At 51.8% G+C, this 15223-nt stretch overlaps 4 protein-coding genes across 4 annotated transcripts; all 4 read right to left on the reverse strand.

Moving 5' to 3' along the window:
* Positions 1 to 279: 279 nt before the first annotated feature.
* G6M90_00g037320 (uncharacterized protein) lies at positions 280 to 2169 on the reverse strand (the record flags this gene model as incomplete). The annotated part of the gene is made up of 3 exons (XM_014691607.1): positions 280 to 687; positions 754 to 1057; positions 1118 to 2169. The coding sequence occupies 3 exons, from the start codon at positions 2167 to 2169 to the stop codon at positions 280 to 282; spliced, it is 1764 nt and encodes a 587-aa protein (XP_014547093.1).
* Positions 2170 to 3454: 1285 nt separating this feature from the next.
* On the reverse strand, positions 3455 to 5779 carry DAL81 (Transcriptional activator protein DAL81; the record flags this gene model as incomplete). The annotated part of the gene is made up of 2 exons (XM_066130221.1): positions 3455 to 5270; positions 5421 to 5779. 2 exons carry the CDS (start codon positions 5777 to 5779, stop codon positions 3455 to 3457), a joined length of 2175 nt encoding a protein of 724 aa, XP_065986599.1.
* A 4427-nt stretch (positions 5780 to 10206) lies between these two features.
* G6M90_00g037340 (uncharacterized protein) lies at positions 10207 to 11208 on the reverse strand (the record flags this gene model as incomplete). The annotated part of the gene is made up of 2 exons (XM_014691609.1): positions 10207 to 10478; positions 10806 to 11208. The coding sequence occupies 2 exons, from the start codon at positions 11206 to 11208 to the stop codon at positions 10207 to 10209; spliced, it is 675 nt and encodes a 224-aa protein (XP_014547095.1).
* A 536-nt stretch (positions 11209 to 11744) lies between these two features.
* On the reverse strand, positions 11745 to 13670 carry TYR (Tyrosinase; the record flags this gene model as incomplete). Its single annotated transcript, XM_014691610.1, has 6 exons — positions 11745 to 12471; positions 12533 to 12684; positions 12750 to 13154; positions 13232 to 13314; positions 13372 to 13448; positions 13513 to 13670. 6 exons carry the CDS (start codon positions 13668 to 13670, stop codon positions 11745 to 11747), a joined length of 1602 nt encoding a protein of 533 aa, XP_014547096.1.
* Positions 13671 to 15223: the final 1553 nt, after the last annotated feature.

Below are 15223 nucleotides of genomic sequence, written 5' to 3' on the forward strand. Positions count from 1 at the left end.
CAGGCCGAGAAGCGAAAGTATTATGAAACAAGTTACACAGAAAGACCGAGGAAGATATTAGAATCCCGGCGACGTAAGATCTGCAAGCCACACCTTTCGTCACAAAGTCACCATGCCTACTCAATACGCTATCCAAGACATTGCTCCATAATTTCTAATGTCCAATTTATACCCCCCTTTGTTCGCAGCACGGGGTACGGATTACTACTCCGTGGTGGTCAAATTAAGAACTTCAGCTGTTTCAATAATGTGGCATCCAATCTCACCGATGAGCCTCTTTCACCACTTCTCCCATACCAGCGCCGGAATAGAAGTCCTCATTAGCGACCAGTGTCCCAAAGCACTCGTCTCATGCCACTTGGCCAACTTTGCCGTCTCATTCTTTCTCAAGATGCCCTCATCGCCTCCTATCAGCATAGCCGTTTCAGGAATCTCGTTGGGCAAACCCAAAAACTCCCGTCTAGCTGGGCTCTGCAAGAAGTCCTTGGTTGTGGGACGTCGGAAGCTAAGTGGGCTACTGTCTGACTTCTTGCAGAAAATGACCATGTTGGTGAAATCCATGCCCTTGGTTTTGAGGGACTCTGCATCTGGTGGCATTTCGCGGAAGATGCGACAAGTTGGGAAGACTTGCTTGATAGTGCGGTAGATGACTTTGGGTGGTGGGAGGGTCAAATCACCCGCGTAGTTCTGTGGCAACCTCGTGAGCAAGTTTGGCGTGTTTAGCAGCGAAAAGGGTCGATGAGGTGGACTTACGATGGCAACAGTGCCTTCGGGCTTTAACAGCGAGTGTAGGCCCTGGAAGAATTCAAGGGTGAAGAGATCAATGGGCTCGGCCCCGCCGGTAAAGACATCGTGAACGATGTAGTCGTAGGTCAAGGGTGCTGTTGTGGCAAGCTCACCGGTGTAGCTGACAGCATCCTGCAGTACGGGTGGATTGTTTTCTTTCAAATCAAAGTACTTGGATGCAAATTCGTAAACAACTGGATCCATCTCTACGACGGTAGTGTTGATTCCATGGGAAACAAGCGCAGAAGGCGTCGTGCCAACACCAAGTCCGCTGCAAGGGCAAGTTAGCCACCAAGTTACACCGTACTCTGCGGCGAAAGCTGATACTCACATCACCAATGCTTTGGCATCCTTGTCATCCACGGGCGCTGCCGACTCGACCAACCTAACAGCTTCTAGCATGGCGAAGACGCCATAAACCGGCTCTGATACCGGTCCCCCCCTATGGCTGATCCACTCCCCTCCCAGTAGACTATGATCACAACGCATAACGCGAAAGCCCTCCTCTATGCTCTGTACGACTGAGATATAACCAGTCACCGACTCACGCCTCTCAATGAACAACCAGTTATCAGTCATCAGAGAGCTCATTAGACTCTGAGTGGCGGCCCGAGACTGCAGATGGGTGTTCAGGAAAATGGTGTGGAGGAATGGGAATGCCGCGTAAATGAGGTACTTTGAAGGCGAGAAGGCCATGTAAGCAACCGACAGGATAATCTCAAAGCCCAGTCTAGTAAATACGAGGAGTCTGCCCATGATCCGGGGCAGATACACGCCAACCTGGCCTTCAAAGAACTTGAACAGGGCCCAAGACCCAATGCCAGGCCCGGCATCAGCCACAAAATTTGGCAACATGCCCAATCGTGCCCCCTCCCAGTAATCGGCCACCGAAGCAGATGTGAATAGTGCCAACGGTAGTAGCGTGAGGCTCTCCGTGACCACGGGACCCCATTGCGCGCCGAATGTCTGGCTGTAGGCAGCTAGAAAATGCTGCAAACCGGGAATGCAGACGGCAACCATGGGAAGGGCTTTGGCTGGGGTGATTGGCAATGAATCTCGCAGGAACGTGTTGCCAGCCCACCCCAGGAAGCACCCTCCCATCACGAGCTTTGTGTGCCATATTGACGAGGGAATGGATCCATACACCGGTGAGAGGTTGAGCTGAGAGACATGGGAGTAGAGCGCAAGGAAGGCTAGAAGTAGGACGATGCGAATGTAAATGTTTAATTGGCCCAGAAATCGATTGCTAAATGTGTCGCTCCGAGCCTTGTCAGCCAAGTCTTGAAGCTCCTTTTCAAACCTCTCAGGCGTGAAGCCCGTCGCCTTGTCTTCAGAGCTGGCACCAGGGGCCGACGCCTGCCTTGCTGTCGCCTTTCTCGCCATGATCAAACGGTTCAAAAAAGGTGTCGTGTCCGCTCAGCAGACATGAGGTATCCTGAGCTGAGGGAAGATACGAGTCGAGAAAAGTCAAGAACGATGAGGTAAACCCAGAATTACCCCAAGAGCTCTCATTCATTGAAGACAAGTTGACCGTGCTCGTGCGTTTCACCCTGAACTCCGTATGTGTGAGAGCATCGATACGCGTGCGTTGTCAAGTACCAGAAGTATGGATTTTGCACCTAGGGGTTACCGATTGCCGTGCCACGGTACTCCGGTGTGGCTTGCTGCCTTCCTTCCCGTCGAGTGGGGCTTTAGCCTTGCTCCCATGGTACAGGAAAATCCAATGCGAACATGCAAGATGCAGATGTCCTGGGCTGTTGAAAAGAGGTCTGGAAGAAACGGGCCTGAAATCCAATGGGAATAGAACAACTACTTGGAAGAAAGAGTAAAAGACTGAGGCGGGAGCTTCAAGAGGTTCCTTTAATTCCAAAAAACGGGGCGTAAGGAGAAAAGACTTGAGCATTCACAAGGTCCAAACATACCTAGGTACTCCGTACCTAGTAGTTGCCAACATCAATTGAAGTGACACTTGACATGCAAAAGTACTCCGTACTAAGTACCTACCTAGGTACCTAGGGCACGCGCCTATACAACTACACTATCGCATAGCCTAGATTCATAACAGTGCGCCGTATTTTTTTCAGATATAAAGGCCTCTACTAACATTGAATTCTGTCCTGCTCTAATAACCTGTGCTCGGACCGTTCAGAAGACCCTTAAACCGTACCTGCCCTCGGATATCGTACGTGCACCTTCCTGTAACAGCTTCGTCCAGCTCCGTCCTGGATTACTCACCAATAAGAGTTAGCCTTGATGGTGACATGCGCACACTTGCGTCCACACGGCTAAACGGTATTTTCCCCGAGTTGTTGCGCAATACTATCCATCTATTTGCTCATGATCAATCTAACAAATCCATAAAACATCATATTTAGTCTCCCCCCCTCCATCTCCTGCTCATCATAGTCGAATGCAGCTACACAAGAGAATATTTAACGACCCCGACTCCCAGCTGTTCGACGCCCACCATCAGCCCAGTACTTTCGTACACATTCATGATAGATCCAAGTCATGAAATGCACAGAAATCCAACAACGAAAATGATCGCTCCTCTATCCAGACCAAACGAGAATTCAATAAGCCTCCGATCCCTGGTAGTTTCATCCTGCCGTTGCCGGCCTGCCCTATTACCTAGGCTTGACGCGACCACCACCCAGACTCCCAATCTTCATATCGGGGTCGCATAGCTGTCTTCCATTTCGTCGTCGCTGCTTGAATCGTCACTTCGGGGACTTTGTGCGCTGCTCACATCAGCGCTGTGAATGTTGCTGAACTGGCCCATCAGGCTGCCGCCGCCAGAGAACGATCCCGGAAATGAGGGCGGGCCGGATGGCGCTGACATGTCGGCTAAGCTCCCACTCCGACTCATGGATGGCTTTTCCGGTAACTTCTTCAACAACCCGGTCGAGATATCTAGCATGGATATCGCGAATTGCGTCAGGGCTTTGCTCTCGCCGGGTTTAGAACTCACTGAGAGAGTCCATCGATACTCCCCTAAGCGACGACGGTACCAATCGGCTTCTTCGCGACCTGGAGACGTTGCCCACAACAGGGAGCCAAATGTTCCGATCAGTGCAAAGTTAGTCTTGGATGCAAAAAACCAGAACGAACGCAAGTGGTTCGGGGTCAGCCGATTGACAAAGTCCATGGCCGAGATGAGACGGGCTTTTGCTGCGCTTCGACAAATATGCTGGACATAAGGATCCACGGTGGTTGGATTTGATGCCAGTGAACGGATAATTCTACGGTGTAGTGTGATTTCCGTGGCAAAATACCCCAGGTGGAGATATCCAATGCTCGATAGTCTGTTCGTCGAGGGTGGCGAAACGGGGGAATAACTCGTCATAGAGTAGGATTCGAGACGAATATTTGCCGGCAGACCGCTATACCATTCCTTAAGTTTCAGCTGAACCGGTTTGGCAAGGGACAAAACAAGCTGAGTGCCTTGAGGGCCGGCATCGGCGATGTTCTGTGTCGAGTTCAAAGTGTAGAATGTCTCGAGGATCTCTGCCAGGATCTCAGACAGCTGAACAAAACGAGTAAACAAGAGCCGGCCCTTCTCAATGTCTTGTTTCTCATCTGAGTCGTCCTCATCCCATTCAACATCTGGAAAGTCGTTGGCAGTCAAAGCTCGCACGCCCCAGTTGGATGAGAAGATATGGGACGGCCGTCCATGTACCAAGGCGCCCCATTTGTCCTGCATGTATAGTGCCCATGCCAGCCTTCGTCTCAATCCCTTCTCCCAAGGAGGTATCTTCCAGATTGAACAATCCAGATGCAAACCGAGCTCTTGACCTATAGCTACAAGCTGAGCTGTTGGCGCCCACTGATCCCCTTCTGGACGTTGGGATAGGAGCAAGCCGGCTTGAATAGTGGATAATTTTGGTCTGTTCATGGCATCTGCTAATGTGCTGCAGATGAGTCTCTCCAGTTCTCGCACATCAGGACGAGGTAGGTTCGAGAGCTTTTCGCTGTGATCCCACCAATTAATGGCTAAAATATATACTGCAGCCAGGATAGGCGGTGAAAACTCTCGGTGGGATCGCTCGTACTTCTCCAAGAAGACGTGTTTCTGAATGATTGGAAACGCTGGATGAACGATGCGGAAGTACAAGTCGATCAAATGACGCCCATTTGGCGATACCACGGCCTCGATGGCATCTAAATCTTCCATCACATGATCATATCCCGGTGTACTGTTGTCTGGCAGCATCAGAAAGGTGTCGTTGTCGCTTACCTTTCTCAAGGTACCTCTGGACAACAGACTTTCGTCCTGCGGATCGAAAGCGGAGAGGTTGATGAGCGATGGTTCAAAATCAGTGGTGAGCCCAATGTATTGACTGAATCGATCATTTTGCATGCCAAGAGTCCTCTTGAGAATTGTTGGCCCACCCACATTTGCCATGTCTTCCAGAAATGAGCTACTGGCAGCCGTGCTAGATAAGCTAGAATTGCCGAGTTTGCGAGTAGAAATATTTGGTGAGCTAGGACCATGACACATGTTAGAAATAATCTTTTCGAATGTACGTGTTTGATGAAAGCGGCAGCCTCCGACGATACTCTGTATTGAGTGTGAAACAGCAAGGGAAAGAGGGAATACGAGGTAGTTCCATAACAATAGCAGTAGAACTAACCTTCGTTTGCCAAAGCTGGCTTCACGAGCTAGCACTCCATTCATTTTCCTCTTGCGAGACTGAGGGCTCGCTAATGAACTTGATAGGAAAGAGCACTCGGAGCCATTGGCTTGACAGGCGGCGCAGCCGTCCTCGGAATCACTCAAAACGCACTTGGTTCCAGAAAACCGACAAGTTTGGCACGGAGCAAAGGTCGACCCGGCCAGTGAAGAAGATTCGATCGAGGCTCCGGTTTGAACACTACTGGGACCAATCTCAAATTTGCACAAACTGTCTTGTCGTTGAGGTGCTGGGTCTCGCCTTGGAGGCTTTGGAGCGATAGCTATGGGAGCCGTTCGCTGAACCGAGTTGTGAGCCATGCCGGTAGAGGAGGGTAACTTCAGAGATGTTGGTAGTACTTTAATATATTTAATGATATATATTTTAAATATGAATGCCCCTTTTGAGGTGAGGAGAATCCAAGAGTAGGAGGGTCGTCGGGGAGGGGTGCCGATATGCCGTATCAGCACCGAGGGTACGAGAATTTTTGCTGTAGTGTGCACAAAGACGATGCTCGAGTAACGCAAAACGAGGACCGAAAAGAAAAGATACTTTGGGTCGAATTATCGATACCTGAGCCAAAAACCGATGGTAACAACAACCCCTGACACGATTTTAAGGCACAGCAACAGCCAGATTTGGCACCAAACAATGGGCCAAGTCAATATCGCTCGCAGCTGCACCCTTTTCCAAGTCGAAGCCGATTAGTTTGATCAAGGGTTATGCCTCTCGAAGAGTTCGTTGTCAGGGAGTCAAGTTACCACGGAGGCCAGGATGAGATAACCGTGGGTTATCGGAGTCATTGAGACCGATAGCTACGGGTACTCTCTTTTTTTCTCGGAGCAAATTCCGTGACGCACGTTCCGTTTGACTAGCAAAAGAGTTCAAAGCACTCAAGACCGCGAGAGAGACATTGAGCTTCTCTTCTAGGTGCAGATGTCTTCGGAGTTAAGACGATCAGGTAGAGAAGGGGGGGGGGAGTAGGATCCCAAGAGAAATGCGTAAAGGGTGCCTTGTGCCTTGTGCTGTGCTCCGATGGGCCAGGATGCAATGAATAGGGCAGCACGAATGTATGTGAGAACGGAGAGTAGGGGAGTGAGAAAGTGAAAAAGAGGAGTAGAGGCAACAAGAGAGGATTTTTTTCCCCCTTGAACAATCCTGATGTCTGGCTCTTCAATGGCACGTTCTCGCGCGCACGCCCTGTGTGCCAATGGAGAGGTAGAAAAATCGAAAGAGGCAACAACGTAAACCCACGCTTAGTCGCGCCTACCCAGTACAAAGTTAGGAAGAAAAAAGTGTGACATGTGCATCTTCCCCGGACTGGGGGTGACCCTTTGTGCTGGAACTGCTCGAGTTAGAAACACCACACACACAACCCGGCCAGCGATGACGGATGAAATGGGACCGTCGGTGGAGACACAAATTTATCCCAGCTAAGTGATCGAATGAGTGGCATGGCATTGACAAAGCACTAATCCTATCGTTCGTTTTGCTGTACCGTACCTAGGTCGTTTCCCGGGCTCAGAGCACTACCACTAGTCCGTACAGTCCGTAACACTGGCAGAGATCGTGGCTGGAATAACCGGCCGAACCGGGGCATGGCGATCCCGTTATATCAACTGGCCATCTTCCAGCGTCGCAGAAAAGGCGTCAGAGATGGATAAACTACGCTATGGCCAACTAGACCAGGCTAGCTTGATATTCTGTTTCTCCTTGGTGGTGGCTGGCCCTATCAACCAACCATCACACACCTCTTGCGCAAGCTTGCTTTTCTTATCGCGGATTACGATTGGCGACAGCCGCCAAATGGTGGCTCTCAGCCTTTGCAACCACATTTGTGATGGGGCTACTATCTTAAAGTCTTGTCTTGCTACGAACCGCGGTTATGGATCTGTCGTTGGGGATATACGGGGGATCAGCAGTGATTACTCCGGGGGGACAAAGTGCTGTCACAACCTGGTTTGCTCAGGTTGCCACCGAATCCCTCCTACCAGATGTCACAGGAAGCACGTGTATTGTATATGCGGTTTGCGGAGCCCTTGCCCGCGGCCTTCTGCGGCCCTGAAATTAGCAGGTGTCAATCAACATGTCGTCGGGCCAGGACCTGGACCTGACAGCCTATTGATGGCCTGATAGGCCGTAGGGTTCTCCGTATGGCACCCTGTCCCTAATAGTACCAACGACGAAACCCTTCCCACGAAGACACGCGACATTTCACTCCATTACATAACCCCTGGCTCCAACATCCAATGTTGTGATATGTCGGAAACCTGCGCCCTTTGTACGCGGACCTCATTCGTCACACGCGCGGGCAGCTCACAAAAACCCCTCATGGCAAGCTGTAGCCAGCAGCAATTTTCAAACATCAAGCAACATTTTGTCTCCCAGATACGTCAGGGAAAGACAACAGACACTGGGATCTTCCTGCAAGCACGCCGCCGTCATTACCGCTGTCCGTCGTGCGGCTGTCTGACGTGCAACAATTGGCCTGCAATTGCGATTCGAGTGCATTGTGCCCACCGCCATTACCGTATCATCATGTTTGCCAGGTTTCAGGGTCTGCGAGATGGAGGGCAGGGATCTCAAAGGTCGAGGCCCCAGAATTGCTTAATCTGAGAACCAGGATGCCGTTTCTCACATCTCACTGGACCATTTGTTATCAGCAGAAAGAAATACATAATGGTAAAGGAGTCCTTGGCCCGCTGATATGCAGGCCACAGGAGCTTTTTCCATAGCTTTCGCTTCAAGGCCCTGGTCTTGATCGTTGCGAAGCCGCCCTCCCCCACCCTGATACTCTCCACCGTCTCAGCATGGTGGCTTCCGGCCCTCCATTCCCAATGAGGCGCTCCGTTAGACCAGGCAGAAGAGCATTAATAAGAGTTGCCGACGTGGTTTGTTGAGCCACTCCGCCGACGCTGTCAGCGACAAGTGGTGCGTAAGGTGTCGCCTAGGCTACTTCCTATTACCAAATCGAAAACCATTTGGACGCTCGCAGCGTGGAGCCCCAGTACATCTAACGTAATGGCTCCCTCGGCGCGGGCCACAATCGAGTCATTTCGTTCGGTCCTTCTGCCCCCTGTTAGCATGTCTTCGAATGAGGCTGCTGTAACGGGAGATCGGGTTGCGAGTTGCGGGTTGCTTCTCATCCAAAGATCTAGGAGAATCATACGGAGTACTTGGCTTGGTCAACAGAGGAACTGAAGGAATTACTGTCCCTACTAAGAGCCGACTTGTGGAAATGGCATGTTATGTTCGGGCTGGCGTCCCGGGCCCTTGCCGTTGACACATGCCTCATGCCCAGATCGCCGGTCACGTCGTAGCTTGGTCCGGAAAGGGTACAGGGGAAATCCCCAGACGGAAAGCTTCATGCCCTGTTTTGTCATCTACCCTAGGTGAGATGTACTACTACGAGTTTACTATTAGGCACGGGGCAAGATCTACTGAGGTCTTTTTGTCAAAAGCCGGCACGTCCTTGGCGTGAAAATGTCACCACGGCTTGTTACCAGCCTGCCGAGATGGAGCATCTCACGCCAGGGCCCCCCTCCCCTCCTCCTCATTGACAACAGAAACAGAAACAAAATTTGCAACAAGTGCTGTTAGTTCTGAGAGAAACAATTACGTTAGTCAAGTGCGTTCAGCCATGCGAGCTTCTAAACGATATTTTGCCTGGTTGTACAACAGGAGAGTGGCCTCGGGAGATGCCACCCCTTGTCCGTTAATCTCGGCTCGTTCAACTTACACGACGTCATCCGGAGGGCGGAAGACGGAGGCCAGCAGCCTGAATTCAAGACTGGTCGGCGCTGCTGTTCACGATGTGTTCCCCACAACGCGCCGAGACTGACGGCGCCGCAGGGGTCCTTTCCTACCTCCGTTGGTGAGGGGTATCGTGGCCCTTCGCAGGCCCGGGCTTGGAGAAAACGCGGTGTTTCCGTGTTTCGGAGAGCGGTGTGCCTTGTCACTGCAACCACATCAGATGGTTACATGTTCGTTCATCAACAAACACCGCTGCTGTGCTGCGTCAGGGTGCATGCATATGTAGGTAGGTAAATGAGTCCGCCATGTACTCCGGTATATGCGCTTCTCTGGATTAGGCAACGAGCCAGATGTTTGAGCTTTGCGCTTCTTTTCAATATTTGGTCGGGACTTTGCATCATTGCCCTGTGAGTCGAACGAGTTGGTCGACTTTGGCTCCTCCCGAGCTGGTAGAGCTACATGCATACACGATGCACCAATTTCACACACGACTTCTGGGAATAGCATCGCATTTGCAGTCCCAACAGGAATATGTACACCAGCCCTTCGGATTGATTCGTCTGTTTCTCGAGTTAAACCCTCCAATATTACACGTGATTCACAACTCAAGTGAACACCACAGGCTGCGGTAGCTGAGGACAGAAAATACTGCTGCCACAATACTACTGTACTGGGTTGCATCCGAAATGCATTACAGCGATCTGGCCCCCACAGAAAACACGGGAGAGGCATATTGTTCGGAGTAGGGTGGACTGGAATAAGAAGGCTGTTGACGGGGGAAAGAAGGAAAAAGTCTTGGCTTGGTGTCAATATATTCGGTTTTTGAAAGACAGTTCAGGAAGGCCCTTAACGAGCAACACATGTATGTATGGCACGGCATACAGTGAATATCGGCAAGCCTGCCTCAGCCGACGACAACCGAGTTTGTACCGTCTCATGCCTTTCCATCCAGCCGGCTCCGTCGTCCAGGTTATTATTGCTGCGCCTGACGTTGCTATGCCGCCGCGTCTAGTGAAGCCGGCGTCCAGACCATTGTATGCTCCAGATACCGCTCTGTCCGCCTCTTCGACCCGCGAGGCGGCAGCATCATCTGCAGCTCCTGTCTAGTCTCGAAACCTAATCGCTTATAAAGTGGCACAGCGGACATGACACCTTCCAATACGATGGCTTTGCCAGCGTCCTCTGCCATGTCCTCCAGCTCTCGCAACAAGGCCGATGCCGCACCGCGTCCGCCCCATTTGGGGTCGGTACATAAAAATGTCACGTCTGTCATGGGGTTTTTTAAGGTTTCTGTCAGTGATTGTGTAACCCTCTCTCACGGGAAAAGGATAGGTCACGGGCCCCTTATATCGATCGATGACACATTCTCGTAAGATTGTTATATTATTGTGTAACATGTTCACCCGAACGCGGGACCGAGCAATGGAACTACCACCACGTGGGCAACCGAGGGAGGGGAGGGAAAAAAAAAATACTGACATGTCGAGTTGCTGAGAGACCAAAGGCAGGATGGCGCATCATGTATCTTGAACCATCCCAAACATAGTGTCAAGATCAAAAAAAGAAGTAAAAAAAGAAAAAACGGGAACTTACGAAAATAGCCCTTCTGCCCGAGAACTCTCCTCCTTATATCTCCCGCAATGTTCGCATACTCATCCAGAATCGACCGTCCACAAAACTCGGGCCACTCATCCTCCACCGCCGCCGTACGGGGCGCCAGTGTATCCTCGCCGCCTGGTCCGTACTCCAGCCACTTGATGAAGCTCGCAATGTCGCCCGTTGCCGGGTCCCTCGCGATCAGCACTCCCTTGCCAGAGTGCCGGATATGCTCCCTCGTGTTTCGCGCAAGCCACTCGCGGAAATACTCCCATGCTTGAGAATTGGGAAACTGCGCGTTGGTGAGGACGTCTTCCGCCATGGCGCGGAGGTGGATGTCGGCAGTGAGGGCCGCATCGTCCTCGAGAGGGATGACGATGTCGAATGACGGCTTCGCCATGTCGAGGCTGGACCTTTCTCTACACAGAGGTTTGTTGCAACTGAATCTGGATCGATCTTGCGCAGCACCTTCAACAGACTGAGATGTAGAACCGATGTTGTGATTCTAGTCATGTGACTGATGCGACCGACTTTGATGACGCCGCGGACGCCGACTCCACAAAAGACGCTTTTGGCATGTCTCACGATGCGCGATGTGTCATGTCCGGATTGGGATAGTCGCTGATAAAATTAGACTGTGAAGTGGCCAACCTGCTCTTTGATGTGACAAACTCGTCGATATCTCCGTCGATTCAAAAGTTTGATACGAGCGTGAGCAAATATACGTAACGCACAGCTATTTCACGCAAATTTATCTGGTTTGAGGACCGTCACTTCTCGCCATGTTGGGGGAGGGGGCGTTTATCCAATCCTATATTCATATACCTATCCTATGCTATTCCCACGCTAACAAAGCTGAACCCCGCAATAACGAAGTAAAAGAAAGAAAGAAAAATCAATGTAAAGTTGCCATGGCGTCGTAATTTAGCTATTCCCTCAGCTCTTTGAGTAAGCCTGGATCTTGGCAGCGTGTTCCTTCGCGTCAGTGATTTTAGGAAACTCGTTGCGCGACGCCGCAGGAGTAATGGAAGCTTGTTCAAGCGTAATATTAAGGCTGTCGACCTTATCCAGAGGAATCACAGTCCCATCGGACTTGCTAATCTCTACCTGAATAAGGTGTTCGATGGATTCTAGGGTCCCGTTCGACGAGGACCCCTTGGTAAGAAACTTGTCAATAGCCAGACTGCTACGCAAGTTTCCGTTGGCCGGAAAGAGCATAACAGGAATGGTGCTGGCTTGCTTCCCACCAACGAAGACTTTGATGGAGCAAGGACGCTCAACCTGGGCTCTGTCAAGCTCGACATGAGCGAAATGCCGAGTCTTGGTTTGTGGGCCACCGCGCTTGGCAAAGGCCGAAGCTGGTGCATAGAGGGAGTTGATAATCTGCACGGAATCTTGTCGGAGCTGCGCCGGAGACTTGCGCCAATGCTCGAGTCCCTCGTATGTATACCCCATTCCCTTGATGCTAGAGACTGACTTTGGAGTGTAGTATTTGCGTTTGCTGTCAAAAAATGGCTGTAGAGGTGAGTTCTGGTCGATTATGGTCCCCTCTGGAGTTGAGAAACGCGATTGGCCTCTGTACCTGCCGCTGAAACTCGCCTGGGAGGGATTGATGAATTGCCAGTAGGCCCAGAGGCGATCAACTTGAGTGTGGTGAAGCATGCTGTCAGGCAATTGTCAGTGAGGAGATGAGGGCAAAGAAGCTACCAAGCTCGCAGACTTACAACAAGGGCTCGAAACCGCTCAGAGAAGCATCGAAGAAGTCGCCCCTGCAGGCGGCCGAGTAATGAACATCGTTGTGCAACTCTTCGAGATGATGTACTCTGCCCCTGACGGCAAACTGGTAAAAGTTATTCGCGGTGCTGAATACATCGTACTGATCTATTGGTTAGCACGAGACCGGCGAGAAACGAGGCCTTCTCGGCTCCTTGTCCAACTTACGGTAGCCTGCTTCAGTCTGTAGTCTTGCAGTTCTTGACTTGCCGTGTCAGGGTATCGTTCCGGGGCAGGACACCTCACCATCTGGCGTGATTGAGTAAAATATCCAAATTGGCCGTCTAGAGCTTCTCTTGGGTAGTTATACGTTGATAATGGGTTCTTGATCTCAATACGCCCCAGGTTCTGGCCGTTTGGAACGTTGACAAATACTCTTTCCGGCACAGTGCAGGGCGGAACGTTGGAATCAGAAGACCAGTCCCAATATGGTGAGCGAAGGTTATTTGCCGCCGCCACATATTGGTCACGGTATCTTGCAGGGTATTGGGAAGCAATTCCAGCAGCGTGCTCGACCAGGAGCTGTTCGAAAAGCAAGACGAATGGGCGGTGCCAGGGCAGAAAGAGAGCTTCCTGTCTGCTTGGTTAGTATAAATCAAGCTGATACAGAGGTCATCTGCCTGATGCTTCCCGTCCCCCTCAAAACTTACACCGTGAGGGCAATACCCTCCCCAGCCGTTATTGTTGCGTGCCCCTCCACGGTTCCATTCGATAAATGGTAAGCCATGAATGCCTATAAACGGGAGTCAACTACTGGCAATGGTTCCAAGGAAGAGAGGCCGTGACAAACCAGAGACCTGGAAGTAGCCAAGAGGGTCGGATGCGTTCATCGACTGGAGTGAAGCGAGCGCCTGGATGTAGAGATCCCTGTGAGTGCCACGTTAGACGGTGTCCTCTCCACGACTCTGGATGAAGCCCCGGCTCTTCTTACCATTGGGGACCTCCTTCGGAGTACAAGTCATTCACATTCCTCCTCAGAGGAACATTGCCATTGGCGGCCACAGGAGCACCGGTAATAGAGAATTGAGCAGAGGCTAGCAAAGGTGCGAGGCCAATGGCCAAGAGCGCAGTAGCCGACTTGACCAACATTCTGGGCTGATATCGTGAGTGTATATGGATTGACTTGTATCCGCCCGGCCACGACTGAGTTGGAAGATTTCAGTGTTGAGATCATGGCAGCAAACAGCGAAGGGCATGCCGCCAAGATATACTCGTCTACAATGGCTTCCTGTGCTGCCGCTCTGTCAGAGATGAAAGACGAGAAGCTGGTCCCAGAGAGATCCGTGTCCCCAAGCCCGCGGCCACGCCGCATCAGACGGTCCTGGCGATCCCTGGCGATCCCTGGTGCACATGTTCCCGTGTGCAAGGCAAGGGATGCCCGGCCGCCGCGCTTGTGGTTGCATGCCAGCGTGCAGTACTCCGTACATACATGGACTCTTGCTGTGTATCCATGAAAGCCAAGCCGTCCGGTCTGTTCACGAACGGCCTTCTCGTAAGCAACGGCAGGCCATGGCGCTCCGTCCGGAGGCTGGCTCGAGTGTCGCCGACTTGGATGTTGCGTCATCCAATCTAGGGACCGCCTGGGCCGGACGCCATCTTTGGACCCTGAATGAGATGACGGCACGGGGAAACATGGCGAGCTAGGCGAAACCGGAGCTAGCAGCGAATATTGAATCGTCTGGGGATCCATCATGGCAGAATGGCCCCCATGGTCTGGACTCTGGAGTCGGGCATATCCTCTTCTACCCACATGGACGGCGGACGCGTCGTTGTTGTTTCTTTGCCGTGGGGGAAGGAGAAGGCGAGCGCCTGCCGTGTCACTCAATATAGGAATGCGATTGGGTCTGGTTGACAAAACCGCGCCTTCTTTCCAACCGTATGCCCCGAGTCGCTGACCATCACGACTCCAGAGTCCAGACTCAGCAAAGAGACAGAGTCTCCCGTCTGCCTTGGAAGACAGGTCTTCTCGCGACAACCGAATCTGTCCACCTGCTGGCTCAGCTGAAACCGCGGGAAGCACATCTTCTTGCTCAGCCCTGTGGGAAAAAAAGGTGTGCGGCCGTCTTTGCTGGCTCAACCGACCGGCCGGTGCCAGGGTTACATGAGGAAAATACGAAATGTTACCTTGCGGACCAGCAACACTGCGGGATCGCGAGATGCGCTTCGCTGTACCGACGCTTCCATCTCGCACCTTGATCATTTACCCGGGTACGTTGCCTCCGTCCAGGCGTCCAGTAGATGGGAGTATCGTCCTCCTTGGACAGGGGTATTCCGAGAAAACCGTCAGGCACATGCATCGCCAGTCTGAGATGATAGATCCACTTGGGAGGAGATGCCGGTGTCGCCTTTGGCCCTGAAAGCTTCCGCCCCAATCAGGCAAGGCGGCCGTGTTCATTCATCATCAAAAGTACTAGTACCGCGTCCAAGCCGGAGGTATTAGGTAGTCTTGGACTCTTGGCCATGGTTCTCTCAAGGTGTGGCCGTGTCTAGCTCACGACCGTACAACGTACATCTTGCATTGACGTATTGCGAACACGGCCCGGGGAAGGGCTAGCTGCATCCGACTTATAGCCTTGAGAGTCCACCATGGACGGGGCAGAAAATAAACAAACAAACAAAAATAGTCATAAGAATGTTCCCGG

The sequence above is a fragment of the Metarhizium brunneum genome, chromosome 2, assembly GCF_013426205.1.
Source record: "Metarhizium brunneum chromosome 2, complete sequence".
Lineage (NCBI taxonomy): Eukaryota > Fungi > Ascomycota > Sordariomycetes > Hypocreales > Clavicipitaceae > Metarhizium > Metarhizium brunneum.